Source organism: Danio rerio, chromosome 25, assembly GCF_049306965.1.
Source record: "Danio rerio strain Tuebingen ecotype United States chromosome 25, GRCz12tu, whole genome shotgun sequence".
Classification (NCBI taxonomy): domain Eukaryota; kingdom Metazoa; phylum Chordata; class Actinopteri; order Cypriniformes; family Danionidae; genus Danio; species Danio rerio.
The window spans coordinates 37,501-65,000 of NC_133200.1; the positions used below are offsets into that span (position 1 = coordinate 37,501).

At 47.7% G+C, this 27,500-nt stretch overlaps 3 protein-coding genes across 18 annotated transcripts in view; 1 reads left to right on the plus strand and 2 right to left on the minus strand.

Annotated features, from left to right (window-relative positions):
* Positions 1-7,695, minus strand: part of vwa5a (von Willebrand factor A domain containing 5A) — an 18,293-nt gene extending 10,598 nt beyond the window's left edge. Inside the window, exons 1-4 of one of the 2 annotated variants that reach the window (XM_073942009.1) lie at positions 7,589-7,695; positions 7,260-7,304; positions 6,983-7,185; positions 308-530 (exon numbers count right to left, since the gene is read on the minus strand). In XM_073942009.1, coding sequence (XP_073798110.1) covers positions 308-530; positions 6,983-7,185; positions 7,260-7,302 — 469 coding nt within the window. In that variant the 5' untranslated portion in view covers positions 7,303-7,304; positions 7,589-7,695. The remainder of the gene's footprint in view (positions 1-307; positions 531-6,982; positions 7,186-7,259; positions 7,305-7,588) is intronic. The other variant, NM_001004604.1, reaches the window with a different exon arrangement.
* Positions 7,696-8,315: 620 nt separating this feature from the next.
* Positions 8,316-27,500, minus strand: part of pus7 (pseudouridine synthase 7) — a 38,669-nt gene continuing 19,484 nt past the window's right edge. Inside the window, exons 1-17 of one of the 7 annotated variants that reach the window (NM_001122698.2) lie at positions 18,098-18,298; positions 17,447-17,710; positions 17,233-17,326; positions 15,890-16,000; positions 15,662-15,806; positions 14,406-14,423; positions 14,104-14,215; positions 13,933-14,010; positions 13,738-13,866; positions 11,539-11,664; positions 11,371-11,432; positions 10,941-11,101; positions 10,657-10,783; positions 10,484-10,585; positions 10,070-10,199; positions 9,903-9,994; positions 8,316-8,743 (exon numbers count right to left, since the gene is read on the minus strand). In NM_001122698.2, the coding sequence (NP_001116170.1) occupies positions 8,607-8,743; positions 9,903-9,994; positions 10,070-10,199; positions 10,484-10,585; positions 10,657-10,783; positions 10,941-11,101; positions 11,371-11,432; positions 11,539-11,664; positions 13,738-13,866; positions 13,933-14,010; positions 14,104-14,215; positions 14,406-14,423; positions 15,662-15,806; positions 15,890-16,000; positions 17,233-17,326; positions 17,447-17,706 (1,884 nt within the window). In that variant the 5' untranslated portion in view covers positions 17,707-17,710; positions 18,098-18,298 and the 3' untranslated portion in view covers positions 8,316-8,606. Of the gene's footprint in view, positions 8,744-9,902; positions 9,995-10,069; positions 10,200-10,483; positions 10,586-10,656; positions 10,784-10,940; positions 11,102-11,370; positions 11,433-11,538; positions 11,665-13,737; positions 13,867-13,932; positions 14,011-14,103; positions 14,216-14,405; positions 14,424-15,661; positions 15,807-15,889; positions 16,001-17,232; positions 17,327-17,446; positions 17,711-18,097; positions 18,299-27,500 lie in introns of those variants that run through there. The other 6 variants (XM_073941941.1, XM_073941945.1, XM_068217353.1 and 3 more) reach the window with 6 other exon arrangements.
* Positions 19,637-27,500, plus strand: part of srpk2 (SRSF protein kinase 2) — a 26,424-nt gene continuing 18,560 nt past the window's right edge. For 3 of the 9 annotated variants that reach the window (XM_009297680.5, XM_005170649.6, XM_073942436.1), the window contains exon 1: positions 23,688-24,055. In XM_009297680.5, the coding sequence (XP_009295955.3) occupies positions 24,018-24,055 (38 nt within the window). In that variant the 5' untranslated portion in view covers positions 23,688-24,017. Of the gene's footprint in view, positions 19,686-19,874; positions 19,942-23,687; positions 24,056-26,681 lie in introns of those variants that run through there. The other 6 variants (XM_021470560.3, XM_073942433.1, XM_021470561.3 and 3 more) reach the window with 3 other exon arrangements.

The following is a 27,500-nucleotide window of genomic DNA, read 5'->3' on the forward strand; positions in this document are numbered from 1 at the left end:
ACACAGTAAAACTCCAGACCCTGGTCTTCAGCTAGTGTACAGTTCTACAGTGTGTACAGCAGTGGGCTCAGACTGGACTCCTGGAGGGCCGCAGCTCTGCTCCAGCTCTCTCCTGCTGTAGCGTGTCCAGTGGTGTTGAACTCCTCCATTAGTGGATCAGCTGTGTTTGATCAGGGCTGGAGCAGAACTGCAGAACCGCGGCCCTCCAGGAGTCCAGTCTGAGACCTGTGGCCCACACTGAAAGCAGATCAACATCAGAGCAAAACTACAGTGGCGTGTGTGTGTGTGTGTGTGTGTGTGTGTGCACCTGCAGGTGTGTATCGCGGGTTCAGCACCGCCGGCAGGCAGTAGCGCAGTCCTCCATCCTCCTCCACAGTGAGCTCAGTGCTGTAGGTGAAGCTGACGGTGGCCGCTCCGCCCGCAGGTAGGCAGCCCACACTGAGGCGGAACACGTCTGCGCTCTGATCACTCTCCTCCAGCAGAAACACCTGCCGGCCCGCGCTCACACCGTCATCATACTCATCACGCGCCTGCGAGAGAGAGAGAGAGAGAGAGAGAGAGAGAGAGAGAGAGAGAGAGAGAGAGAGAGAGAGAGAGAGAGAGAGAGAGAGAGGTTGAATAATACTTTAATTTATCAATTGCTTACATTGCCAATTAAAAAAACATCTCAGATATATTCAAAAACATACAAAATTTAAAAATTTAACACCAAGAGATCATCATGTACAACACATAGAGCCTCATTAATACACCAGCATTCATGGAACCCAGCTACATTATTTGTTAAGTTGTAATACGCAAATTCAATTTTTATTCTCGCTGTCACCAAATACAGAAACATTACTTCAGGATCAGTTGCCATCAAACCCATACCTTTATTTTTCCTAGTTTTCCATATTGCTAATTTTGCTGTACCTAATAAATAATTCAATAAACATACTTTCCTTCTTTTTATAAACCTATATTTCAATCCACCTATAAATAGTTTATCTGAGAAATCTTCTTCAAACCTCTGAAACCATATTCTAAGTAATTCAAACAAATTACCTAGTCTTTTACATTTTAAAAACAAGTGCTCTAAATCTTCTCCCTCGTCACAAAACCAACACTGCCCACCCACTGCTGGATTTAGGTGTGCCACATGTCTGTTCGTAGCTATGGCTCCATGAATAATCCTCCACTGTAGATCAGCAGTTCGTTTTTCTACAGGGAGTTTATACAAGGTCCTCCACCTGTCTCTTACAAGGAAATCTGGACCCAACAATCCTCTCCATTTTGAAACTTTTTGTCTCCTTAGTGACTTTTGGTGTACTACTTTCACTGTTGCATAGTATAGTGCTTTTTTTGAAGTATTATCTAGATTATGGAGTTGAGGAGTCTCCAAATTTAATATTGAGTCCGTGGTTTCTTCTTGATTCTCATCACAAATTTGCAAAGAAATGCCAATCCTTGGAAAATCTTTAGTGTCACTCCAGTCTGATAACTTTTCACTTGTTATGATTTTTCCATAAAAGTTTTGTAATGCCGCAGTAATTTCTGTTAAAAATTGTCCCGCAAGTCTTTTTGATTTTAAACCAGTCACTTCCATAATGGTTTCCACAGATTTCCATGTCTTATTATTCATTAGGTGTCCCAGCTTCACAATCCCCTTCTTTAGCATACAAACTTGTACACTTACTGAGGATAAAAGTCTAGTTTGAATCATGCTATTAAAAAACAAAGGTTCTTCAGGAGCCCAGTGTATGAAATTGTCTTTGTCTCTTTCCACCTTTAAAACATTACGCCACACACAAAACATCTTCTGATAAAAACTTGAAATTGCAGACAAATCCATATCTTCCAATCTCATTAAAAACAGGTGTTTATCTAATCCAAGTCCACCTGCCCTTTGTAAAATGGCACATGTTGTGGGTGTCCATAACAACTCTTTGTGATAAAGAAATCTTTTTACTGCTTGTAGCCTAAAAGCTTGAATGCGAGATTTAACATCCACTAGTCCATGACCTCCCTCGCACACTGGTAAAAAAATGACTGATGCCCGGACCCAGTGTTCACCACTCCAAAAAAAATTGACCAGCTTCCTTTGTATTTCACATATAATATCTTCCGGTGGATCCAAAACTATACATCTGTGCCACAGTGTAGAGGCTACCAGATTATTGGCAACTAAAACTCTCCCCCTGTATGACAACTGTGGTAATAGCGGTTCCCATTTAGACAATCGGGCAGATACCTTATCCAGCATACCCTCCCAATTCTTCATTCGATATTTATCACTACCAATAAAAACTCCTAAAACTTTAATCCCATCCTTACCCCATTTCAAACCCCCTGGTAACTTTGGATATCCCACCTCATTCCACTGACCCATAATATACCCCTCACTTTTCTCCCAATTTACTTTGGCTGAAGATGCTTTTTCATAAGTTCTAATATTCTTATTTAAACTTCTAATGTCTTCCTGCCCGGTGATAAATACTGTGATATCGTCTGCATAAGCAGATAAGACCTGTTTTACAATTTCACCTCCATTTTTATATACAACACCATTTAAATCTTTCCTAAGTTTGAGTAAAAGAGGTTCAATCATTAGACTATATAGCTGTCCAGACAATGGGCAGCCTTGTCTGATTCCTCTTCCAATAGGTACTTGTGCACTCAAAGCCCCACCAGCCTTAACCATTATAAATACATTTGAATACAACAGTTTTATATATGATAAAAATTCTTCACCAAACCCAAAGTTTTTTAAAACATTAAAAAGATAGCCATGGTCCACTCTATCGAAAGCTTTTTCTTGATCTAATGATAAAACACCAAGATCCTTACTTGTAAGATGACTAAAATCAACTACATCTCGTAACATAAAAATGTTGTCAATAATTGACCTATCTGGGACACAATATGTTTGATCATTCTCAATCAGGAATTGTAAACAATGCATAATTCTATTTGCTAGACATTTTGACAAAATTTTGTAGTCCAAACATAATAATGACACAGGTCTCCAGTTTTTCAATAAACATAAATCCCCTTTTTTTGGTAACAATGAGAGAACTGCACGTCGACAACTCAAAGGAAGCAACTTTTCTTTAAAACAGCTTAAAAATACTTCATATAAATCCATTCCGATTTCATTCCAAAATTGTCGATAAAATTCAACCGGCAGTCCATCTATTCCCGGAGACCGTCCATTAGACAATTGCTGCATTGCCTCAGTTAGTTCTTTGAAAGTAATATCTCTGTCCAACAACTTTTTTTGTTCATCTGGTAATCTTGGCAAGTTCTCGAGTAGTTCTTCCGCACTTTTAATGTCACATGGTTCCTTACTATATAATGTTCTATAAAAATCAACAGCCATCTTTCGTATTTCCAATGTATCAGAAGTAATAGTCCCATTTTCCCGGCGCAGATGATGTATCTGTTTCTGTTGAGCACTTTTTTTTTCTAAGTTGAAAAAGTAAGAACTGGGAGCATCCATGTCTTTAATGGAACAAAATTTTGCTCTTATCATTGCTCCTTTTGCCCGTTCGTACAAGAAAGATCCAAGTTCTGCTTTTTTCTTTTTCAAAAAGTCTTTCTGCACATTTCCAGGATTATCCATAAGTTCTTTTTCAAGCTGCACAATGTCTTTTTCCAGTCTTTGTATTGTTGTCTTAATTTGTAAGGAAGAGTTTAAAGTATAGTTCTGGCAAAAAACTCTTATCTGTGCTTTGCCCACCTCCCACCATTGACTAAGGCTTTCAAAAGAATCCTTTTTCATTTTCCATTCATTCCAAAATAATATAAATCTCTCACAAAACAAAACATCTTGTAGTAATTTTGTATTAAAATGCCAATAATATGCACATCTTGACGTTTTTGTCATATTAAGTTCTAAACCAATCATATGATGATCCGAAAAAGCAGTAGGGGAAATAAAAGCCTTTATAACCCTGTTGTTCCATATTTGTCCCACATAAAAACGATCCAATCTTGCACCATGTACCATATTATCTGTCACTTTAACCCATGTATACTGTCTTTCCTCTTTATTTCTTAATCTCCATATGTCTACTAACCCATTTTTCTTCATTATTCTGGATAAAACTAAACTAGATTGATTATGAGGTTCTTCACCATTTCTATCAACAGTAAAATCTGTTGTACAGTTCCAATCTCCACCTAAAACAATACAAACACCTTCTTCTACTCCTTTTAAAAACTCATTTAATTTCATAAAAAAACTCACCCTTTCCGACCCATTATTTGGGGCATAAACATTAATAAAACCAAACAAAAAGCCTTCAATTTCTATTTTTGTATACAAGATCCTACCTTTTTCAATTTCTTTTACTAATAATATATTAGCATTTAAATTTTTGGAAATTAATATTGCAACTCCTGCACTATTATTTGATCCATGACTCAAAAAAAGTTTTCCACCCCACCACATATCCCATTCTATTTCGTTATCACAATCAGAATGTGTTTCCTGTAAAAAGGCAACATTAATCTTTTTTAATTCTAGAAATTCTGAAATTACTGCCAACTTTTTCCTATCTCTACCCCCATTAATATTTAAGGAGCCTACCCTCAATTGCTCCATAAATAAATGAAAAAAAAGACAGGACAGAAACAGAGCCAGAAACCAAAAAAAGATAGACACCCTGTGCAGCCTATACATTTTTTACTTCTTTAATTTACGAGGTTTTCCTTTGCGCAGTTTTGTTAAATGCTTTCTCAACCGAAATCTCTTCTGCTTACTCAACTCATCAAGGCTTACTGTTTTCTGAAGCAACACAACCGAAGCAATAAATTTATCCACATCTGGGAAAAAATCCTCAACCTCAATCACTTTTCCAAAAGTTTCATCTAGAAAATCATTTATTTCCTGTAATGTATACAATTCTCCCATAACCTGGGGACCAAAATCTGAAATATCTGAACAAGCATCATCATCCATAGTCTCATTGTCATTATTCATTTCAAGACCTTGTGAATTTTCAAGTTGTTGCTCAATTTCTTTTTCTTCAGTCATTGTCTCTACACCTGCTCCACTACTTTCTGCCACAATCTCGTCATCATCATCATCATCATCATCATCATCGTGTCTCGCTATTTCTTCGACTGTATTGTTCTGGTTTATGGAAACCACAGGCCCGTCATCAGTTCTAACACTACCACTGTTACTATCAGCAACATCACCATCATGCGTTTCATTCACAACTCGGGGTTGTTCCTCCACTACATTTGTGTTAATATCACGGTCTCTGTCAACAGAATGCTGTTCTATATTTTCATCAGCCTGCACTTTATGAGGGCATTTGGCTTTTTTGTGTCCTAAATCTCCGCATTCAAAACACTTTAAACTTCCAGTGCTAGCGTACAGCAAAAAAGATTTCCCTTCATGCCACAGTCTAAATGAAACGTTCAGCTCTGGTTCATTCAGGAACATAAAAACTTGCCGTCTGAATGATAACACGTGCTTTAAAGCCTCATTTTTGCATCCAAGAGAAATCATTCTAATTGGACTAGCCAACTTTCCATAACTTGCAAGAGCTCGTTCAATTTCAGCATTCTTTATGAACGGTGGCACGTTTGATATCGTTACACGCGTTGTCGGCGTGACAAGCGGTGAAACAGTGATATAAGCGCCACTTACCTCAACACCCGTGCTTATCAAGTGATTCACCAAGTTTTCTTCCTTCACAAAAATAACGACTGCCTTATTCATGCGGGATGCAGAGCAGATATTTTCATATCCTATTTGCTCTCCGGCTGCCAACAGTACATCCTCCACGGTCACTCCAGGTTCAGCCATACACCTGACACCGTGGCGGAGAGATAGAGACGCCGCGCCCTCCGCAGGTGAGGAGGCCATCTCTTCTCTTCTCCGCCACACCAAAACTACAAACAATAACTTTTTACTTACGTCTTCAATCCACTTTACTTTCGTTTATCACTTTAATAAGAGAAAAAAGAAAGAAAAGGAGAGAAAATCAGACGCCCTCTCACCGTGTTCACCCTCGCACGCACCCGTACACTCCCAGCATGCACCGAGAGAGAGAGAGAGAGAGAGAGAGAGAGAGAGAGAGAGAGAGAGACACACACACACACACACACAGTGAACTCGTGTGGTCTGTTCTTGTAACTCACTTAAATGATCTACTGCAGGGGTGTCCAAACTCAGTCCTGGAGGGCCGCTGTTCTGCTGAATTTAGCTCCAACCCCAATCAGACACACCTGAACAGCTGATCACGCTCTCACTGGGCCATCTAGAAACTTCCCTGCAGGTGTGTTGAGGCAAGTTACAGCTAAACTGTGCAGGACACCCCTCTCTAATCTGACTCAGCTGATCCTGGATCTGTTGATCCTGGTCTCTCTGAGATCTGTGTGTGGTTGAGCTGATCTGAGATCTGTATGTGGATGAGCTGATCTGAGATCTGTGTGTGTGTGGTTGAGCTGATCTGAGATCTGTGTGTGTGTGGATGAGCTGATCTGAGATCTGTGTGTGGTTGAGCTGATCTGAGATCTGTGTGTGTGTGTGTGATCCGTCATGCGGAGGGATTGTGCTGAGGGTGATCTACAGTGCTGGACATGAAGCCGCTGGTCTCCGTCATGTTTCAGCTGTGTGTGCAGCCTGCAGACCTCATCACTAATCCCTCATACACTGCAGCGAGAGCACTGGGCCGGTCTGTCAGCACGCGCACGCGCACACACACACACGTCTGAACACAGAACAGTGTGTGCGCTCTTTTTTCAGTGTTAATTATTTCAGTGTAATTATCTATATCTACATATATAAAATGTGTGTGTGTGTGTGTGTGTGTGTGTGTGTGTAGTACAAACACTCTCTCTCTCTCTCTCTACAGTAGAGCTTTATATTCATGATGACAGAAGCATCTGTGTGTGTCCCTCAGTCTGCCCATACACCTGTGGTCAGAGCAGAGAGACAGAAACTAATCTGACTATGTGTGTGTGTGTGTGTGTTCACACTAACGGTCTGCTTGTCCCGCAGCTCCCCCCGGATTTCCTGCCCTCCCACAGTCGCGCTAAAGCTGCAGAGCGCGGCTTCAGCCGGAAGTGGAAACACGAACAGCGCCTCCAGTGGCCGCTCCTCCTCATTAACGTACTGCAGTGTCGCGCGCACGGAGGACACGTGACCGCGGACCTGCAGCTGCACGCTGATGCTCTTCAGAGGAACTGACAACACAAATAAACAACATGAACACATGCGCACACACACACACACACATCTATATCAGCAGAGACTATACCAGGAACATTCTTCTCGGACACGAGCCCGCAGCAGAGCGCCATACCTGAGGAAACAAGCACAGAGCACTGATATCAATGCGCGTGTGTGGGAAATGATGACCACACCTGAGCGTCACATGACCCACCACACCCTTAAACAACTACAGCGAGCTTCACAGCGCAGATGAACACGGAATAACCCTTCACACAGCGCGGATGAACACAAAATAACTCTTCACACAGCGGATGAATACTGAACAGCTCTCCTCAGCGGTGGCGCGTCGTCATCATGAGGATCTGCTGGGGTTGTTTATAAGAAAGTGAAAGTAAACAGAAACGCGTCTCTTACTCTCAGACAGTCCTCGGGGTCGACTCTGTGTGTGAAAAGGAGAATAACAGCAGCTCCTGAGGAAACTCCAGATGTGTGTGTGTCTGCTTGAATGAGATTTGAGGAGTGACGCCGAAACTGAAGTTCAGTCCAAGCGAAGGCGAGGCTCATGAATATTCAGTAATGACGCATGACGCTGGAGACCGCCCACCGCGTCAATCATTCTCGCAGATAAACCCAGTTTCAGTCTGATAAAGCTCAATGATGAGATCAGCCGCTCACTGGGTAAACCAGACCCTCTGATCAGACACGACAGAACACGATCAGCAGGCTCAGAGGTCACAGTAATGACTGTCCTCAGATCAGCCTGATAAACCACATGGAGAAATGCTGTGTGGAACACTGAACATGGCGTCTGTGGTTAATATTAATGCAGTATTACAGTAAACTGTAGCCAGTAACCTTGAAGACACTGAAGCACCTAAAGATGAACAGCAGATCTGCGAAAGCCAGACAACCGAGTCCGAGCTGCTGATGAGGTGATGGCGGACCGCTGAGCACTGCTGGACTGCAGATGACGGAGCTCAGACACACAGACAGAGACACACACACACACACTGAACAGAGAGACACACAGACACAGACACACACTGAACAGAGATACAGCAGCTCAATAACATCTGACCTCAACACACAGAGCAGTGTTTGCTCTCACCACTGATTACATACACACACACACACACACACACACGTCCAACTTTTTTATTCAGAATACACATTTACAGTAATACACTCGTGATTCAGCAGGACTCAAACATCATGGAGCGTCTGTCTGTCAGAGTCCAGCGACGGCACCAGAGTGTGGATCAGGAATCCTCCATGTTCTGCTGAAGATCTACACAGCCCATGATGGAGGACACACTCACAACACCAACACTCAGCAGCAGCTTCACCATCACAGGCCTGACATGAAGACGCCTGTGCAGGAGTGTGTGTGTGTGTGTGTGTGTGTGTGTGTGTGTGTGTGTGTGTGTGATGGTCAGTTCAGCCAGCTGGTGTTGAGCTGCGTCTGGTTCTTGATGCTCGTGTCCATCTTCAGCACTTCTCTGACCGCCATGGTGGCGTAGGTGGAGGACGGCAGAGAAAACTCCATCTTCAGCGCACAGTACTTCCCTTCTGCACACACACACGCACGCACGCACGCACGCACACACACACACACACACACACACACACACACACACACACACAGTGTTAGTGTGCTGACAGAAATGCAGTGTTCAGGCACTTGATCAGGGCGAGGACAAAAAAAAGAAATTAAATAAATAATTACACACATATATATATATATATTTGGGGGCGGCATGGTGGCTCAGAGTTCTCACAGCACTCAGGTCGCTGGTTTGATGGTTAGCAGTGTAATAATGACCCAAGTAATATTTAATCGCTGTATACAGTTCACTTCAACACGGAGACAGATCCACACACCGCCGGGTCAGTGCTCTTGTGTCCACAGAAGAGAACTCTCGCTGTCATTTAGTCGACTCTTTATTCCACGTGATCAATAAGCTAGTAGTCCAGCCTGAAAATATTTAGTCCAGTAGAAGCGAGCAGCCTCAAATACTTTAACATTTCACCCCGAGTCCAATCATCCATCACGAGACAGTTCATCACTCTCCCTTTCCTGGCTTTATTTATAATGTACATAGAGCACACGTGTTCATGACAATCGAGAGGCACACACATGTAAAACAGTTTCATGATCAGCGGCTTCCTCATGCCGCACAATACAGAACTACACAATATCCCTACACACAGCAGCCTAGGAGGTCTACAACTACACCCCTGAGTGACATGCGGAATGAAGCCCTTACTGCTCCTCGAGCACAACGATGAACACTGAGGAGGCAAAACATCAGCTCATCTGCTCCGATGACGATGAACCTCATGATGACCCCCCCCCCCCCCTACAAAAAAAAACCTTCGGATGTGCACAAATCACCGGGTTCACACCATTGAGCTCAGAAAATAGCAAATCACATCCCTGGGTGTTAGCTGCATACAGTGTGGATATAAACCAGCGCTGACTGTGCAGGATGACGAATGAGGACTGCTTTCAGCTTAAATACTGTGTGTGTGTGTGTGTGTGTGTGTGTGTGAGGAATGTTTGTCACAGATGCGCGTGACCTATGACCCCACTCTGCTAGAGACGTTACACAGTGACTGTCAAGACCAGATGAGGAAATAATGAAAGTGTGTGTGTGTGTGTTTGTGTGTGTGTTTGTGTGAGAGTGTGTTCATGTAGCACCTGAGGTGGTGTGTATGTGTGTGGCACCTGTCAGGTAGACTGGAGCCGGTTTGTTCTCCAGCTTCTCCAGGTCTGTGTGGACGAGTGGCACTCGAGGGTCATCATACTGGACCAGCTCCCTGTGGAGGACGAGATAATGAGGATCGAGATGACGAACAGACACTGATGAGGATCGGGATAACGAGCTCATTTACCAGCTGACGTCGCTGGGCCGGATCAGCACTCTCCTGTAGGCTCCAGCCAGAGAATAATCTCGGACTTTGTGCCGCATGTTATCGATGTCCAGGTCATCGGCGCTCAGCATCTCCCTGTATCCCTGACCCACTGCGGAGAAACACACACTTTACACACACTGCGAGAAACACACACTTTACACACACTGCGAGAAACACACACTTTACACACACTGCGAGAAACACACACTTTACACACACTGCGAGAAACACACACTTTACACACACTGCGAGAAACACACACTTTACACACACTGCGAGAAACACACACTTTACACACACTGCGAGAAACACACACTTTACACACACTGCGAGAAACACACGTCAGACAGTCCATCTCCACGCTGACAGGCTGGGTTACCCGGAATACCTTACCGCTGTGTGTGGGATAAATGACATCAAACCCCGGCAGGGGCATCACCACATCATGAATGGAGTGTTTCTGAGCCTCGTCTGCTGACAGAACATGAGCGGAGCCTGGAACACACAGAGAGAGCTCAGCCATCTTCATCATCATCACCCTCATCCTCCTCCTCTTCATCACTCACCCCCTCTGAGGATCAGGTCTCCCTCCACAGCTCGGAGCCCGTAAGCGTCCACACGTCTGCTGACCATACTGTTCCACACATAGCTCTGATAGCTGTGGATGTACATCAGCCTGTTGTTGCGAGGGATCTGAGGACAATCACACACACACACACACACACACACACACACACACACACACACACACACACACACACACACACACAGCTGAACTCCAGCTAGACTGGGGTTGTGTTGTGTGTTAGAGAGTGTATAGTGACAGCCCAGTGTGTGTTGTTTCTCTCACCAGTGCGAATGCGGTGATGATGTTGTGTTTGCCGTGTTTGGCGAGTCCCCGCAGCAGCTGACCCTCCACACAGCGCTTCACCGGCAGCTTGCGGAGCGCCGCTGCGGGGTCCTGGGTTCGAGCCCACTCCTCTCGGCACTTCACCAGGTAACCCTTCTCCGCTGCATGCACACACACACACACACACATCAGTTCGTGAATGACACTCATCACAGCGCTCTACAGCTCCTACACACACATCTGCAAGTCTGACGCACTGCTCTGTGTTAAAGTCTGCAGTGTGTGTTTACGCCGCTAGAGGAGCAGTGTGGAGCTCTGCAGGGACTCCTCGGGTTAACATCTACATCTACTCTTACTGAAGGCCTTTAATCAAACACTCATTAATGTCACTGCTGGCTTCCCTAATGACGAGAACAGAGAAGCGGCTGACCTCCAGGACGAGGCTTCAGGATCAGATCCACCACCTCCTTCCAGTTGTTCTGCAGGATCGCCCTGGAGGAGAAGAAGAAGAGGAGGAGGAGGAGGAAAAGTTGAAAAGCTGCAAAACTTGTATATGTGTGTGTGTGTGTGTGTGTGTGTGTGTGTGTGTGTGTCTGACCTGCCGACGCGGTGTGTGGGCACGGCTGTGGTCCCGAATCGCTGCATGCCGTAGTAGTTGATGAACCCAGTGTTCTGCAGCGAGTTCATGGCCTGATCCACCTGCTGCTGAGAGCCGGAGATGTTCCTGCAGCGAGACACAACATACTGTAGATCTACAGCACATACTGCATCTATCCTCCGAGTACACAAAGCTAAAGCGCCTCAACCACACTCCAGTTCAAGCAGCAGCTGAAGTTCACTAGTTAGTGCTCATTTGAACAGATGTTTACAGCATATCGGTGTATAATAGAGCGGGTTTACAGCATATCGGTGTGTAATAGAGCGGGTTTACAGCATATCGGTGTATAATAGAGCGGGTTTACAGCATATCGGTGTGTAATAGAGCGGGTTTACAGCATATCGGTGTATAATAGAGCGGGTTTACAGCATATCGGTGTGTAATAGAGCTGGTTTACAGCATATCGGTGTGTAATAAAGCGGGTTTACAGCATATCGGTGTGTAATAGAGCGGGTTTACAGCATATCGGTGTGTAATAGAGCGGGTTTACAGCATATCGGTGTATAATAGAGCGGGTTTACAGCATATTGGTGTATAATAGAGCGGGTTTACACCATATCGGTGTATAATAGAGCGGGTTTACAGCAAATCGGTGTGTAATAGAGCGGGTTTACAGCATATCGGTGTGTAATAGAGCGGGTTTACAGCATATCGGTGTGTAATAGAGCGGGTTTACAGCATATCGGTGTGTAATAGAGCGGGTTTACAGCATATCGGTGTGTAATAGAGCGGGTTTACAGCATATCGGTGTGTAATAGAGCGGGTTTACAGCATATCGGTGTGTAATAGAGCGGGTTTACAGCATATCGGTGTGTAATAGAGCGGGTTTACCGCATATCGGTGTGTAATAGAGCGGGTTTACAGCATATCGGTGTGTAATAGAGCGGGTTTACAGCATATCGGTGTGTAATAGAGCGGGTTTACAGCATATCGGTGTATAATAGAGCGGGTTTACAGCATATCGGTGTGTAATAGAGCGGGTTTACAGCATATCGGTGTGTAATAGAGCGGGTTTACAGCATATCGGTGTGTAATAGAGCGGGTTTACAGCATATCGGTGTATAATAGAGCGGGTTTACAGCATATCGGTGTGTAATAGAGCGGGTTTACAGCATATCGGTGTGTAATAGAGCGGGTTTACAGCATATCGGTGTATAATAGAGCGGGTTTACAGCATACCGGTGTATAATAGAGCGGGTTTACAGCATACCGGTGTGTAATAGAGCGGGTTTACAGCATACCGGTGTGTAATAGAGCGGGTTTACAGCATATCGGTGTATAATAGAGCGGGTTTACAGCATATCGGTGTATAATAGAGCGGGTTTACAGCATATCGGTGTATAATAGAGCGGGTTTACAGCATACCGGTGTATAATAGAGCGGGTTTACAGCATATCGGTGTATAATAGAGCGGGTTTACAGCATATCGGTGTGTAATAGAGCGGGTTTACAGCATACCGGTGTATAATAGAGCGGGTTTACAGCATACCGGTGTATAATAGAGCGGGTTTACAGCATATCGGTGTGTAATAGAGCGGGTTTACAGCATATCGGTGTGTAATAGAGCGGGTTTACAGCATATCGGTGTATAATAGAGCGGGTTTACAGCATATCGGTGTATAATAGAGCGGGTTTACAGCATATTGGTGTATAATAGAGCGGGTTTACAGCATATCGGTGTATAATAGAGCGGGTTTACAGCATATTGGTGTATAATAGAGCGGGTTTACAGCATATCGGTGTATAATAGAGCTGGTTTACAGCATATCGGTGTGTAATAGAGCGGGTTTACAGCATACCGGTGTATAATAGAGCGGGTTTACAGCATATCGGTGTGTAATAGAGCGGGTTTACAGCATATCGGTGTGTAATAGAGCGGGTTTACAGCATATCGGTGTGTAATAGAGCGGGTTTACAGCATATCGGTGTGTAATAGAGCGGGTTTACAGCATATCGTTGTGTAATAGAGCGGGTTTACAGCATATCGGTTTGTAATAGAGCGGGTTTACAGCATATCGGTGTGTAATAGAGCGGGTTTACAGCATATCGGTGTGTAATAGAGCGGGTTTACAGCATATCGGTGTGTAATAGAGCGGGTTTACAGCATATCGGTGTAATATACAGTATAAACAGGCTGACCTGAGCACTACGGTGAAGTGATTTCCCTGCAGTTCTCCCAACTTCAGTGGATGCTTCTTATAGCAGAAGTTTCCCAGCTTTAGGTTCATCAGGCATTTGTTGAGGTGAGACAATCTCTCAGCGCTGATCCTGCAAACACACACACATTGATTTTTGAACTCACACACACACACACACGAATGTCAGACTGCTCACTTTAGCACGGCGATCTCCTGCACACTGATGGCTCTCTTGTCTTTGGTACCCATGTAGGAGAACATGTTGGGTCTGACCCTGCAGAAACAAAAACACACACACGGCTCAGTGTGGAACAGACAAATACACACACAGTGTAATGTGGGGTCAGCCTCAGGACGTTTGACCCACCTGAGGAACCGGGACAGGATGTTGATGGCCTCCATGGTGTCCTTGTTCTCTTTATAAAGCACAAAGTGGCAGAAACTCCCGCGGTTCTTCGGCCATGAATGCTTTCGAGGGGCTTTTGGTTGAGAGACGTGAAGACAGGACAGATCAGCTGAATGCAGAACAGCCTAAAACTACACTACACTGCACTCTTAATCATTTCATTTCACTTCCTCTCACAGAAAACACACATTTACCCTGTGAACAAAGCAACAACCACCTCAAGTCAGAAGGAAAGACACAAGCTGAGTTTACACTGATCTTACCTGCTGAAGGTCTGAGCTCTGTCCACAGGAGCACAGGAGGAGGAGCGATAGAGGAACAACAGAGCGATAGAGGAACAACAGAGCATTACAGAGCGATAGAAGAACAACAGCATTACAGAGCGATAGAGGAATAACAGCATTACAGAGCGATAGAGGAACAACAGAGCATTACAGAGCGATAGAAGAACAACAGAGTGATAGAGAAAAAACAGAGCATTACAGAGCGATAGAGAAAAAACAGAGCATTACAGAAAAAACAGAGCATTACAGAGCGATAGAGGAACAACAGAGCATTACAGAGCGATAGAAGAACAAGAGCATTAGAGCGATAGAAGAACAACAGAGCGATAGAGGGACAGAGCATTACAGAGTGATAAAGGAACGACAGCATTAGAGTGATAGAACCACAACAGAGCATTACAGATTGATAGAGGAAAAACAGCGATAGAGGGACAACAGAGCATTACAGAGCGATAGAAGAACAAGAGCATTAGAGCGATAGAAGAACAACAGAGCGATAGAGGGACAGAGCATTACAGAGTGATAAAGGAACAACAGCATTAGAGTGATAGAAGAACAACAGAGCATTACAGATTGATAGAGGAAAAACAGCGATAGAGGGACAACAGAGCATTACAGAGCGATAGAAGAACAAGAGCATTAGAGCGATAGAAGAACAACAGAGCGATAGAGGGACAGAGCATTACAGAGTGATAAAGGAACGACAGCATTAGAGTGATAGAAGAACAACAGCATTAAAGTGATAGAAGAACAACAGAGCGATAGAGGGACAGAGCATTACAGAGCGATAGAGGAACAACAGAGCATTACAGAGCGATAGAAGAACAACAGAGCGATAGAGAAAAAACAGAGCATTACAGAGCGATAAAAGAACAAGAGCATTAGAGCGATAGAAGAACAACAGAGCGATAGAGGGACAGAGCATTTCAGAGCGATAGAGGAACAACAGAGCATTACAGAGCGATAGAGGGACAACAGAGCATTATAGAGCGATAGAGGAACAACAGAGCATTACAGAGCGATAGAGGGACAACAGAGCATTATAGAGCGATAGAGGAACAACAGAGCATTACAGAGAGATAGGAGGGGGCAAGGAGCAGAAGTGGAGAAGCACAGATCAGGAATGAGAGGCAGCCACTCATGCAAGTCATTATTAGGTCAAAGGGCATTCAGGGGACAAACACACACACGCACACACACACACACACACACACACAAACACACACACACAGTACCTGCCAGCGCTGTCTTGCCGGCCGCGTGATACGCCACAATTACCCTCTGCCCGTCGCGCTCCTCCGTCTTGGTCTCCAGGCCGGGAAACAGAGTCTTCACCGCTCTGTGCAGGAGTGTGCGCTGCTCCTTCGAGTCCTCCTGCACCTGAAACACACACACACGCACATATACAGCGGTGAAGAGCGAGTCCTGTTTCCCAGCATGCAGTGTGTCTGCTGAAGCCTCACCTGGATGAACACCTGTCCCTCTTTATTCCTGAAGAGCTGCAGGTCCTCCAGCTGCTGTTTCTGCTCCTCAGAGAGAGTCTGTGCCTCTGCGGAGCTGCTCTCACTCGGGTCCTGTGGCGCACACACACACACACACAGACACACACAAGGAAAACACACAGTCAGTCGGGCGTCTCCTGAAAGCCGTGATTCACTGAGATCTTCACACCCTGCTGTGAGAGAGAGATCAGCGTCAGTCTGCTCCTGCAGATCAATGATGGAGGAACAGCAGACGCTCCGCAGCAGCAGCAGGAGAGCAGGAGCCGTCTGACCTGGGCAACTCCTCCAAACCAACAACGTCCGTGTTGGATCCTACACAGACCAGCTGACTGAAGCACTCGTGCTCAGGAGTTTCTGAAGCTGTTCTTAACAGAGACCCGATTCACAGCTGCTGTTTCTGTCAGAGACACTAGAGGGAGCCGCATCTGCTCCATCCTGCAGTGTCTGTGCGAGATTAAATCTGATCATTTTACAGCACAGGAACAGAACCACTGCTGAGAGTCTACAGGACCTGCTGCTGCCGCCCTCAGTGCGAGCTCTCGGTTCCGCCCAGACTCATCAGCGCTAGCAAGTCGATTAATCAGAGCGTGCGCTACGCGTCGTTGTGACATGCAGTAACAGATTTCTGAGAGGAGGGCGTCAGCGACGGCCTCGGCGTGGGTTACGCGTCCAGTCGAACGCCGCGCTGTAGCTGACCCGTGCGCTTGATGCAGAAGTGTCAATCAGCCTTCACAGGAAGCGCCGGTCTCTGATGAATCCGAGCGTTATCAGTGTGAGTCCGGTGATGAAGAGGCATCAGATCAACAGTACACTGAGCGGTTCCACAGGGCTCGGTTACTCTACATTATTACTAAAGTCAGAGCAAACTGAACTCTCGCTTATTGGACCCAAACATACACACACACACACACCCTGAACACACTAACATGCCAAAATACACACATACACACACCAACACGCTGAACACACACACCAACACACACACCAATACGCTGAACACACACATACACACACTAACATGCCGAAATACACACATACACACCCTGAACACACAAACACACACACCCCTCACACACCAACACCCCGAACACACACACCAACACGCTGAACACACCAACACACACACCAACACGCTGAACACACCAACACACACACCAACACGCTGAACACACTAAGGCGTGATGGATGTTCAGCTCAGTCCTGGTCTTCAGTGATGTGGGCTGGTGTGTGTGTGTGTGTGTGTGTGTGTGTGTGTGCGTGTGTGTGCGTGTGTGTGTGTGTGTGTGTGTGTGTGTGAAACACACCAGTCTGTCCTGCTCCTCAGCTGGAACACACAGATCATCCAGACGCACCATCCGGCCCTCCTTATTGATCTCGTGTACCACAAAGTCTGAATACCTGCATACAGAAAACACCTGTTCACACACACACATGCGCACGGCCACGCGCACACGCACGCACGCACGCACACACACACACACACACACACACACACACACAGACAGCACACACACTCACCTCTCCTTCAGGATGCCGCTGAAGCCGGTGTGTTCGCTGATGAATCTGTGTATGCCCACATCTGCTTCAGTGAGGCCGTGCTTCATCATGTCAGCGAAGCTCTCCTCCTCCTCCTCTGGCTCCTCCTCCTCCTGTGGCTCCTCCTCCTCATCCTCTTGTGGCTCCTCCTCCACCCTGATCCTCTTGGCGCTGTGCTGCTCTTCATCAGGGCAGGAGCGCTTCTCTGAGCCCAGAGTCACTGAGGCCGCGGTGTCCTCCATCAGCCTGACACACACACACACACACACACACACACAATCGTCAGTACATAGCGTGCACACACACACACATACGACCATTGGTGTGTGTGTGTGTGTGTGTGTAAATATATACACACACATGACCATCAGTGTATACACACATACACACACACACACACACAAACACGACCATCATTATATACATATGTACAAACACACCATCAGTATATACACTTATACATACATACACACACACACACGACCATCAGTTTATGTAAACACACACACACAGAGACACACACACACACACACACACACACACACACACACACGACCATCAGTTTATGTAAACACACACACACACACACACACACGACCATCAGTTTATGTAAACACACACACACACACACACCTGTTTTCTGAGCGCTACACAGACACAGTAGAGCCGATCACCAGTCGCTTCTTCCCGGACAGCAAACGCGCGCTTTACCCGCTGCAGAGCTCAGAGCGGTGATGAAGATGAAGATGATGAAGAGTTTACCGTGAAATCCGCGCCGAGCCGCTCCGTGAACATCCACACGTGCGACGGTCACATACCCCGGAAACAAACTCTGCCCGAAGGCCCGCCCCCTGCCGAACGGCATTGGCTTACACTGCTGTCAATCATACCCCACAGCAAATGGGATTGCGCGTTCAGATCTGGCAGCGTGAGATGCACACAGCAGAGCTCCAGAGGAGAGGAAGAAGAGCGGAGATATGGATGAAGACACCTCCTCTGAGAGAGATGAAGATGCAGATACGCTGTATTCCACTGTGAGCTTATGAAGGGCTTCAGACCCCGCAGCTCCTCCTCTCTGTGCTGCGTAGATATATACATGAGACGTCGCCTACCCTGTTGTTGTCTATCGGAAGGAATGCGTCAATAGAGCCGCCATTTTAGTACAGGGTAGCGCTGAATGCGGGACCAAGCTGCAGTGGAGGACAGTGGCCATCCAAAGCGATATACACACATGCACACATATATATCTATGATCGGGAGTTTTCTCGGTGGTCAGTATGCAATTTTTATTACGAAACTTATACTTTTACATCACTTTTCTACATTGATGGACAGTGACCGCACAGACATTCCTGACAAAAAGCTTGTGTTGGAGTGTGTGGAAATGCACTGTCCTCCCTCCCTGTTACATTTGATTTAATTTATGTCCTGAAGCACACCTCCTCTCCTGCTTTCACTCCTCATACTGACGGGGGGAGCGATTCGTTTGTGAATGATTCTCCGTTATGATCGACTCCTCCACTAGCCGACAGTAAAGCAGGCTTCTGGCAGCGCAGCATTGGTTAGGTCACGTTATGTTTTACAAAGATGTGTTTTGTTTTCGTTTGTGTGTAAATCTAAATAAATAAACATATGTAATGTTCTTTATGACTTTTTTTAATTATCAACGAAAATACAAAAAAGGTATTCAACAAATCCAGATATAAACCAAGATAGAGAATAAAGTGTAATGTGTCAGTCTCATCCAATCAGCATTCAGCTGTGTCGTCAGCCAGTCGTTTCCCATAATTTTCTAGAGACCAGAACATGTGTTTAACCCAGACTGATGCGCTGGGTCAGTGTCCCTCTACAGACACACTGACCAATCAGAGCACGGAGAGACACAGCGCTGAATAAAGTTTATCAATATTATTGTTATCATGTTAATACATTATATTGTCATTTTAAACAGAATACACACAGTAGAATACATCCACATGATGAATATTCATAAATGTGTTTGTATTCTTGTTTTTATTATGTAATATTATAAATTATTATATCATGTTAACGCCCACTCATCAGTGCCGGCTTCCATCCAATCAGTGAGGCTGACGGCGCGGACTTCAACATGATGCGTCATTAATAATCATGAGCGCGATTGGGCGTGCGCGCTCACGCTAAGCGCCGGTCGCGCGCAGGAGATTCCGGCTAGGGACCATCATCATGAGCTCTAGAAAGGGTGAGTAACAGCAGACCCTATCTAGTGCACACTACACCGCCCAGCGCAGTTTCATTCATACACACAGAGCAACTCGTGTGTGTGTGTGTGTGTGTGTGTGTGTGTGTGTGTGTGTGCGCGCGCGCTCCTGTCACTGATGTGTGTGTCTCTGATGTTCTGTGTGGCGGCTCCCGGTTCCCGGTTCTCCAGTGTTGGCCATTCAGGCGCGGAAGAGGAGGCCGAGAGGAAAAAAGGAGAAGACGGTTCCCCATCGCAGGTCAGCAGTCCGCGTGCGCGTGTGTGTCTGTGTGTATGTGTCTGTGTGTATATGCCTGTGTGTGTCCGCGCATAGAGCAGCAAGTCAGTTACTATGGCAACGGCGGCGGATCGGGGACGCGCGACTACTTCCTCGTGTTTGCGCGTGGCAGAACTGTTGCGTAACCGTGTTGACAATCGATCAGCTGTGTGTGTGTGTGTGTGTGTGTGTGTGTGTGTGTGTGTGTATAATGTGATGCTTATGACACTAATCATAATACAGCAGCTTCTGTAATAACACACTCCTGCTGTCCTCATTCCTCCACTATCAAACCGCACACACTCCTCTGAGGCCCACCACACACACACACACACACACACACACACACACACACACAATACTAATATATATATATATATATATATATATATATATATATATATATATACAGTTCAGCCAGTGTGCCAGCGCTGAGTGCGGTGATGTGCTGCGCTGCTTCCCCTCAGTGATCAGTGCTCATCCTCCGTCTGAGAGGGACAGCGGCGCTCAGACAGTAACTCTGTGATCATCATCTGGATGTTTGCAGAAGAATAACGACACTGAGGGAGGAATATTAAACTGATGAACACGACTGAGGCCCGCTGCGCTGTCAGGCCGCTTCAACAGCCGCGAGCTGCACATCTGCAGACTAACCTGGACTAACTGTACCCTGCTGAAGATGAGGAATGCTGAAGAACTGTGTGTGTGTGTGCGTGTGTGTGTCTATACCTCATTATGTGTGTCTGTGCCGTTTCAGGCCAGCAGGTGGCGCCAGTCGCCTGCAGATTCCTTATCAGGACACTGAACACAAATGAAGCACAGCCCTGTCCTCTAGAGCCACACACACACACACACACACACACACACACACACACACGGAAGCAGTGTCCTCTTTCTCTGCAGCTGTAGTTTAGGTGGTTATTTTAAAGTAATATGCAGGCAGTCATTCTGGTTGGCAGTTTCAGCATTGTCAAAGTAATACAAACAGCCAATCAAATCAAAGTAGGTGTGGTTTGCCCTTCACTGATTGGAGAATGAAGGTGTGGGTGTTTACAAACAGGTTTCTGAATCATGCAGTGAAGAACACCCCCCCACCCCAGCGGTCACTATGGTGATGGCCAATCAGCTATTACACTGAGAAACGCCCCTCTGTTGTGGCCACGCCCACTGCTGTAGCGTCCTGCAGAGCTGTAATCAGGAGTGTGTGTAGATACACTTCACCACACACGGTCATGAGAAACACAAGCAACACTACTCACCGTCCTCATTCAACACCAAACACACAGTCATGAACCCGAGCCCGAGTCAGAGAAGGGTTCGGCCAGTGTGGAGAGCGCAAATACGAGAGCAGTGATTTCCAGATGTGCTGTGACGTGTGTTTGACAGTATGAACACAGAATATCTGCTGTTGAGCTGCTCATCTTCAGCTCATGTGTGAATCTCCATCCCCTGCTGTCAGTCAGAGCTCAACACACTGCAGAAACAGAGACATCCTCATCAGGGTGATGCTGCGTTCACAGCAGATGTGCATGAAGCATCAAGCGTGAGGGATTTACATGTTAATGCACAGACGTGAGTAGTCCTCCTGCGGCGCGAGCGGAGCGTGTTGTGCGATTGCTGCGCTTCATGTGTGTTTCGTGTCAATCGCTCGAGTGGTAAAACCTGAACTTCAGTGGACGGTCACACCGCGTTAACTAATCGGGAGCTTGCTCTTGTAGGTGCGTGATTATGATGTAGCGCCTGTTGTTGGTGTCCCGGGGGGAAATCCTGCTGTCGACACCGGACTACAGCTCATCACACTGGGCTGGGCTGGGTCTGCAGCACCGCTGAGCCTCCGTCGTCAGTGGCGTAGCGTAAGATGCGGAGGCCCCCTGCAGGGATCACTGACGGGGCCCCAAGTTGGGGGGAAACGATCACAAATTGAGGAGCGTGCAAGGGAGGCGGGGTGGAGCGACAGCGCGGGTAAGCCTTCACAAACTGAGGAGCAATCACAAACCGAAAGCGGCGAGAGCGCCAAAGTAGCCAGAAGTCAGTCATTTTTAACCGGCGGCGAGGAACAGCGCCACCTGTGAACTTTGGTTCCGACCACAGTTGTTCCCAAGAGTTTGATTATTGCGGTTGCCAGATTCTCAATTATTGAAAATCGAGCCGATGTGGGGCCGCCTAATCACGCGGGCCCCCTGCGGTGTGTGCCCTGCGGGCCCGTCCGCTACGCCACTGTCCGTCATCCAGCAGTCTCTGGAGGAGCTGATGAGCTCAGAGCTGCTGCACCTCTGAACGGGGCTAGTGGACTCAGACACGGCTCCGAATGAACCGGCGCTGTTCATCAGCCCTCACACATCACATGACTACAGCTGCTGTCTCATGACCAGGACCCGACACGACTGAAGCGAGAACACGCAAATCTTCACGTGACCATTTACACGCCAACAGCACGGTTCATACAGCGTCTGCCGTGAACACAGCATTAGGCAGAGCGCCGCTACTCCTACAGGAGGAGCTCAGCACGGTGTGTGTGTGTGTGTGTGTGTGTGGGACTTAAACCTGAATGCACACAGACTCATGGGGACTTGTGTCACTGTGGGGACGTGAGCAGAGGGCTCATAACCCAGCCGGAGTGTGGAGATGAAGAAGAGCAGAGTGAGCTGTGAGCGTTGAGGAGAGAGAATACACTACAGAACACACACCACTACAGCTGAGTGTGTGTGTGTGTGTGTGTCTCTGTGTGTGTGTGTGTGTGTCAGAGCTGGCCACACACACTGATTCTTTCAAAGAGGACAAAAATCCAGCTCAGCTCCTGTGCCTTGCTCTCTTTCTGTCTGTCTCTCTCTGTGTGTGTGTGTGTGTGTGTGTGTAAGTAGGCCATGTAAAGATAGTTGCTTCAGGCAGCCTCAATTCTGGACCCTAAAATATCATCTGAAGCGTAGAGATGGAGCAGCGTCCCCGCAGCGGCGTCCTGTGTGTCTGAGTGTCCATGTGTGTGTGTTTGTCAATGTGTTTCCATGTGTGTGTGTGTGTGTGTGTGTGTGTGTGTAAGATGCGTCTGCATTTCTTCTCATCTTGCGTTGTTCGCGATCTGACGGTTGCCATGGCAGCGGCCGGTTTCCTCCAGTCTGTTGTGCTGCGCGTCACAGGAAGTGCAGAGGATCCTCCGACATCACAGCACTGCCATACACACTCCTGAAACTGTTCAGTACACACACACACACACACACACCGGTGTGTGTCTACAGTGACTCTTTTAAACACACAAGAGAAACACAGAAACCATCATGGGGTTATCATGCCTGTGTGTGTGTGTGTGTGTGTGTGTGTGTGTGTGTGTGTGTGTGTGTGTGTGTGTGTACAGACAGAGGACCTGAGAAGAGAAGCTGAAAGAAAACCAGCAGCAGCTTCTTGAGAAGCAGAGAGAGAGAGAGAGTGAGTGAGCGGGCGAGTGAGTGAGTGAGAGAGTGTTGCCCTGGGTTACAGGATGTCGTAACGGCAGCGCAGCTGATCTGTGGAGGGGGGCTCAGGCTCAGGCTCACAGTGAAGCAGCTCCTGTTTCAGCTCTGATGCCTCCACTCTGGCTCAGTGGTGCAGCCCACTGCGAGCTCAGATCCCCCCGCTCTGGCTTAATGGTGCAGCCCGCTACAAGCTCAGATCCCCCCGCTCTGGCTCAGTGGTGCGGCCCGCTGCGAGCTCAGATCCCCCCGCTCTGGCTCAGTGGTGCGGCCCGTTGCGCGCACAGATCTGTTATTGTGCAGCGCTGCAGAACACACAGACGCAGGCAGAGTGTGTGTGTGTGTTGTGTGTGCGAGCTGCTCATCGCCTTCAGAAACACCGTGGAGGAACAGCAGTGGAGACGGGTGTGTGTGTGTGTGTGCGCCGCATCTCTGTGTCCTCCAGCCTTTATTCTCCTGTGAGGAAGAGGAGGAGGAGGAAGAGGAGGAAGAGCGCCCCCTCCCCTCACGGCCAGCAGAACGCTCCGGAAAGACACACACACACACACACACACACACTGTGTTTTCTTCGTCCTGCTTCTGCTCCTCCGTCTCTCGGGAGCCTGCGGCTTGCTGATGTCCGTCAACTCAGAGAAATCCTCTTCTCCAGACAGGTAACACACACACACACACACACACACCGCCGCGTCCGCATCACCTGCTGTCCTCCATCTCATCCTCATCGTCTCGCTGTCTGTCTGTGTGTATGTGTGTGTGTGTGTGTGTGTGTGTGTGTGTGTGTGTGTGCGTGTGTGTGTTGGCCTGATAACAGATGCAAACAGAGAAAACACTGTAATAGATTTCATACTGTACACACACACACACACTCACACACACACACACACACACACACACACACACACACACATCTGCATCCACCTCTTATAAACAGAATTGCGTGCCGAGTCCTCAGGATCAGCCGTGTCGGAGCTTCACACACACACACACACACACACACACACACACACACACACACACACACACACACACACACACACACACACACAGACGCTGATCTACAAGACAACTCTAGTGATCTGATGAGCTGTGTGTGTGTATGTGTGTGTGTGTGTATGTGTGTGTGTGTGTGTGTGTGTGTGTGTGTGTTCTCTGTTGCGCTGAGTGTCATCAGGCTGTGATCTGGGCTTCAGGAACACACTCCGCCGATCTGAAACTGGCTGCACACACACACTGGAGGATTGTGGGACGGTGTTGGCGGTCGACGTGCCCTGAATACGGCTCAGCGGCTGTATATGCATGAGTCTGCGAGGTGTTGTGATGTAAAAATGAGTCACTGAGCACACACACACACACACGCAGGGACAGAGACGGCTACAGTGTACCCTGCTGCTCCTGATTTACCCTGGTAGAGGCGTCCTGACGCGGGTCTTTACCTGAGGTCAGACGATCACGAACAGTCTCCTTTCACAAACATTCGGCTGATCTGGATTTCAGCGATGCTTCTGACTATGTGGACGGTGCCGGAGCAGCACGTCTGAGAGGAGGAGTAGAGGAGCTGAAGGCAGAAAGGAAAGCAGAGCTGGAGGAGCTCTAGCAGACATGATCAGCTCCAGCTCAGGGTGGTGCAGATGTGTGAAACACTGAAGAGCAGCTCCATCAGTCCAGCGGGACAGCAGACACCCACTCCACCAGCTGACGGAGGAGAAGAACAAACCTGTGGAGAAACACCAGACTCAGCAGCTCCAGTTCTGCTCTGACCAGTGTTCCTGTGTGGAACTGCAGCCTGGAGGAGACTGGAGAACACTGGAGGAGGCTGGAGAACACTGGAAGATGCTGGAGAACACTGGAGGAGGCTGGAGAACACTGGAGGAGACTGGAGAACACTGGAGGAGGCTGGAGAACACTGGAGGAGACTGGAGAACACTGGAGGAGACTGGAGAACACTTGAGGAGGCTGGAGAACACTGGAGGATGCTGGAGAACACTTGAGGAGACTGGAGAACACTGGAGGATGCTGGAGAACACTGGAGGATGCTGGAGAACACTTGAGGAGGCTGGAGAACACCGGAGGAGACTGGAGAACACTGGAAGATGCTGGAGAACACTGGAAGATGCTGGATAACACTGGAGTAGGCTGGAGAACACTGGAAGATGCTGGATAACACTGGAGTAGGCTGGAGAACACTGGAAGATACTGGATAACACTGGAGGAGACTAGAGAACACTGGAGGAGGCTGGAGAACACCGGAGGAGACTAGAGAACACTGGAGGAGGCTGGAGAACACTGGAAGATGCTGGAGAACACTGGAAGATGCAGGAGAACACTGGAAGATGCTGGAGAACACTGGAAGATGCTGGAGAACACTGGAGGAGGCTGGAGAACACTGGAGGAGGCTGGAGAACACTGGAGGAGACTGGAGAACACTGGAGGAGACTGGAGAACACTGGAGGAGACTGGAGAACACTGGAGGAGACTGGAGAACACTGGAGGAGGCTGGAGAACACTGGAGGAGGCTGGAGAACACTGGAAGATGCTGGAGAACACTGGAGGAGACTGGAGAACACTGGAGGAGGCTGGAGAACACTGGAGGAGACTGGAGAACACTGGAAGATGCTGGAGAACACTGGAGGAGACTGGAGAACACTTGAGGAGACTGGAGAACACTGGAGGAGACTCAAGAACACTGGAGGAGACTGGAGAACACTGGAGGAGACTGGAGAACACTGGAGGAGGCTGGAGAACAGTGGAGGAGGCTGGAGAACACTTGAGGAGACTGGAGAACACTGGCAGATGCTGGAGAACACTGGAGTAGGTTGGAGAACACTGGAGGAGACTGGAGAACACTGGAAGATGCTGGAGAACACTGGAGGAGGCTGGAGAACACTGGAGGAGACTGGAGAACACTGGAGGAGCCTGGAGAACACTGGAAGATGCTGAAGAACACTGGAAGATGCTGGAGAACACTGGAGGGGGCTGTAGAACACTGGAGGATGCTGGAGAACACTGGAAGATGCTGGAGAACACTGGAGTAGGCTGGAGAACACTGGGGGAGACTGGAGAACACTGGAAGAGGCTGGAGAACACTGGAAGATGCTGGAGAACACTGGAAGATGCTGGAGAACACTGGAGTAGGCTGGAGAACACTGGAGGATGCTGGAGAACACTGTAAGATGCTGGAGAACACTGGAAGAGGCTGGAGAACACTGGAAGAGACTAGAGAACACTGGAAGATGCTGGAGAACACTGGAAGATGCTGGAGAACACTGGAAGATGCTGGAGAACACTGGAAGATGCTGGAGAACACTGGAAGATGCTGGAGAACACTGGAAGAGGCTGGAGAACACTGGAAGAGACTGGAGAACACTGGAGGAGGCTGGAGAACACTGGAGGAGGCTGGAGAACACTGGAGGAGGCTGGAGAACACTGGAGGAGGCTGGAGAACACTGGAGGAGCCTGGAGCACACTGGAGGAGACTGGAGAACACTGGAGGAGACTGGAGAACACTGGAGAACACGGGAGGAGGCTGGAGAACACTGGAGGAGGCTGGAGAACACTGGAGTAGGCTGGAGAACACTGGAGGAGCCTGGAGAACACTGGAGGAGACTGGAGAACACTGGAGGAGACTGGAGAACACTGGAGGAGGCTGGAGAACACTGGAGGAGGCTGGAGAACACTGGAGGAGACTGGAGAACACTGGAGGAGACTGGAGAACACTGGAAGATGCTGGAGAACACTGGAGGAGGCTGGAGAACACTGGAGGAGACTGGAGAACACTGGAGGAGACTGGAGAACACTGGAAGATGCTGGAGAACACTGGAGGAGGCTGGAGAACACTGGAGGAGACTGGAGAACACTGGAAGATGCTGGAGAACACTGGAGGAGGCTGGAGAACACTGGAGGAGACTGGAGAACACTGGAGGAGACTGGAGAACACTGGAGGAGGCTGGAGAACACTGGAGGAGGCTGGAGAACACTGGAGGAGACTGGAGAACACTGGAGGAGACTGGAGAACACTGGAAGATGCTGGAGAACACTGGAGGAGGCTGGAGAACACTGGAGGAGGCTGGAGAACACTGGAGGAGACTGGGGAACACTGGA